This window comes from Olea europaea, unplaced genomic scaffold (assembly GCF_002742605.1).
Source record: "Olea europaea var. sylvestris unplaced genomic scaffold, O_europaea_v1 scaffold5797, whole genome shotgun sequence".
NCBI classification, from domain to species: domain Eukaryota; kingdom Viridiplantae; phylum Streptophyta; class Magnoliopsida; order Lamiales; family Oleaceae; genus Olea; species Olea europaea.
Genome location: NW_019264138.1, coordinates 1 through 2,385, shown reverse-complemented (window position 1 = coordinate 2,385; position 2,385 = coordinate 1). Strand labels below are relative to the sequence as shown.

At 38.6% G+C, this 2,385-nt stretch overlaps 1 protein-coding gene across 1 annotated transcript; it reads left to right on the top strand.

The window, feature by feature from the left end:
* The first annotated feature begins 20 nt into the window (after positions 1-20).
* Positions 21-2,131, top strand: LOC111389334 (dnaJ homolog subfamily B member 4-like). The gene is made up of 3 exons (XM_023014253.1): positions 21-322; positions 899-1,329; positions 1,459-2,131. The coding sequence occupies exons 1-3, from the start codon at positions 158-160 to the stop codon at positions 1,895-1,897; spliced, it is 1,035 nt and encodes a 344-aa protein (XP_022870021.1). The 5' UTR covers positions 21-157; the 3' UTR covers positions 1,898-2,131.
* Positions 2,132-2,385: the final 254 nt, after the last annotated feature.

Sequence of the window (2,385 nt, the reverse complement as noted above, 5' to 3'; positions counted from 1 at the left end):
ATTTCTGGGTCCACCGTTTACACCTCTATTTCCAGACTCATCTCTCTCCCTCTATTTCTCGGCGAACAAAAGAATAATAATATATAATAGTTTTAGCAACAGACAGAAATTAGTGACTGATAGAACAGAGTACATATAGAAGAAGAAATAACAAGATATGGGTGTGGATTACTATAAGATATTGAAGGTGGATAAGAATGCAACAGATGAGGATTTGAAGAAAGCTTATAGAAAACTGGCCATGAAATGGCACCCAGACAAGAATCCCAACAACAAGAAAGAAGCTGAGGCAAAATTCAAAGAGATTTCTGAAGCCTACGAGGTACCTACTCTGATATCTGTTTCTTTAATATGTTTGTGCACATTATACTTAATCATGTGGGATGTCAGTGACTTATATGATGTTTCTGCGTTTTATCATTATGTTTCTTGTAATTCTTCTACATTTTGCCAATAGTTGTATTCATTCTTAAGATTATATGTCTTGATGGCTAGACCCCATTTAGTAGAGTTGCACTAGGACTGAATTTTTGTTGGAATTCTGCAGAATTTTGTTTATTTAATTGGCTTTTATGATCTCAGTTATGAAAAAATGTTAAATCGGACGCATAAACTTGGTATGCATTGGCTGTATTTCATTGAATAATTAATCTACTTCTTATCACCTTATGATCAAATTTGGAATTGGATCGCAAATTTCTTGATTTAATCACTGGTTGAATTTTTATCTCAAGAAGATGTTTTATCTGTGTATTAAACGGTAAAACATATGGCTGCAACGGATGCAATTGAAATTATTTTAAACTGTTTGTGTTTATAATATATTATTGGGGGCGAAACATATGTATGACATGAAATCTGATGATTTTTTTATTTTTTTTTTGGGGTCCCTCATAAGGTTTTAAGTGATTCCCAGAAGCGGGCCATCTATGATCAATATGGTGAAGAAGGCCTAAAAGGTCAAGTGCCGCCACCAGGTGCTGGTGGTACTGGTCCTGGAGGTGCTACATTTTTCCAGACAGGAGATGGACCTAACGTATTTCATTTCAATCCGAGAAATGCCAACGATATTTTTGCTGAATTCTTTGGCTTTTCGAGTCCATTTGGAGGGATGGGTGGTGGTGGTGGCATGAGGAGTGGTGGTACAAGGTTTTCTAGTTCAATGTTTGGTGACGATATATTTAGTTCATTTGGAGAGGGTAGACCGATGAGTTCAGCCCCGAGGAAGGCACCACCAATTGAACAAACATTGCCTTGTAGCCTGGAAGAGCTTTACAAGGGCACCACAAAGAGAATGAAGATTTCCAGAGAAATAGCTGATGCCAGTGGGTACGTTATTCTTATATATTATGCTTGCTTACTGGCACTATACGTACTTTATTGGATATTAACTTGCTGTCTCTTGTGGGTTTTGTTTATTTAGTGGATCTCTAAGGGCAATTGTTCTTTGTTGAACAGGAAGACCTTACCCGTAGAAGAGATTCTTACCATTGATATCAAACCTGGCTGGAAGAAGGGGACAAAAATCACATTCCCGGAGAAAGGAAATGAACAACCAAATCTTGTTCCAGCGGATCTAGTATTTATAGTCGATGAGAAGCCACATAGCGTCTTCACGAGGGAAGGTAACGATCTCATTGTTACGCAGAAAATATCGCTTGCTGAAGCATTAACAGGATACACAGTCCGTCTCACAACACTTGACGGGAGGACCTTAACTATACCCATCAGCAATGTTATTCATCCCAACTATGAAGAGGTTGTGCCCAAAGAAGGAATGCCTATTGCAAAAGAACCCTCAAGAAGGGGCAATCTGAGGATCAAATTCAATATGAAGTTCCCAACTCGGTTGACAGCTGAGCAGAAATCTGGTATCAAGAAACTACTTGCCCCTTGATCCAAATAGCAACTCCTTGCTACTAGTATATGATGTTTCCTTGTAAAATTACTCTTTCTGTTTTTAGTTTGTTTTGTCTGAATTAGGGGAGTCCCCTTCTAAGAATGACATTGAGTTGCATGGTAAGTTTCCCTTAATATGCCTTGTTCGGAAAAAGACAACACAAATAAGATTGCTGCTTGCCATTAAATATTGCTTAATGCTGGAAATATTAGTTAGCAAGTGGTCTCTTTTTATTTGACTCCCCGTTGCACAAAGCAGAATTCTGATTCTTACATAAATCAGGGGTATTGCCTTTGGTGCTTTGCTTTAGTCAGTCCCCCCTCTCGGGTCAATCCTCATTTTATCCAGCTTTAGTTGCGATTATTTTGGCACCATCATGAACACTACCTTCAATGCCTAAGAAGCTGCTTCCCAAACATCTCTTGCTTCCGTTTTCAACATGAGACGATGTCCTCAGGACTATACTTCTGCACTCCAATCCTAGG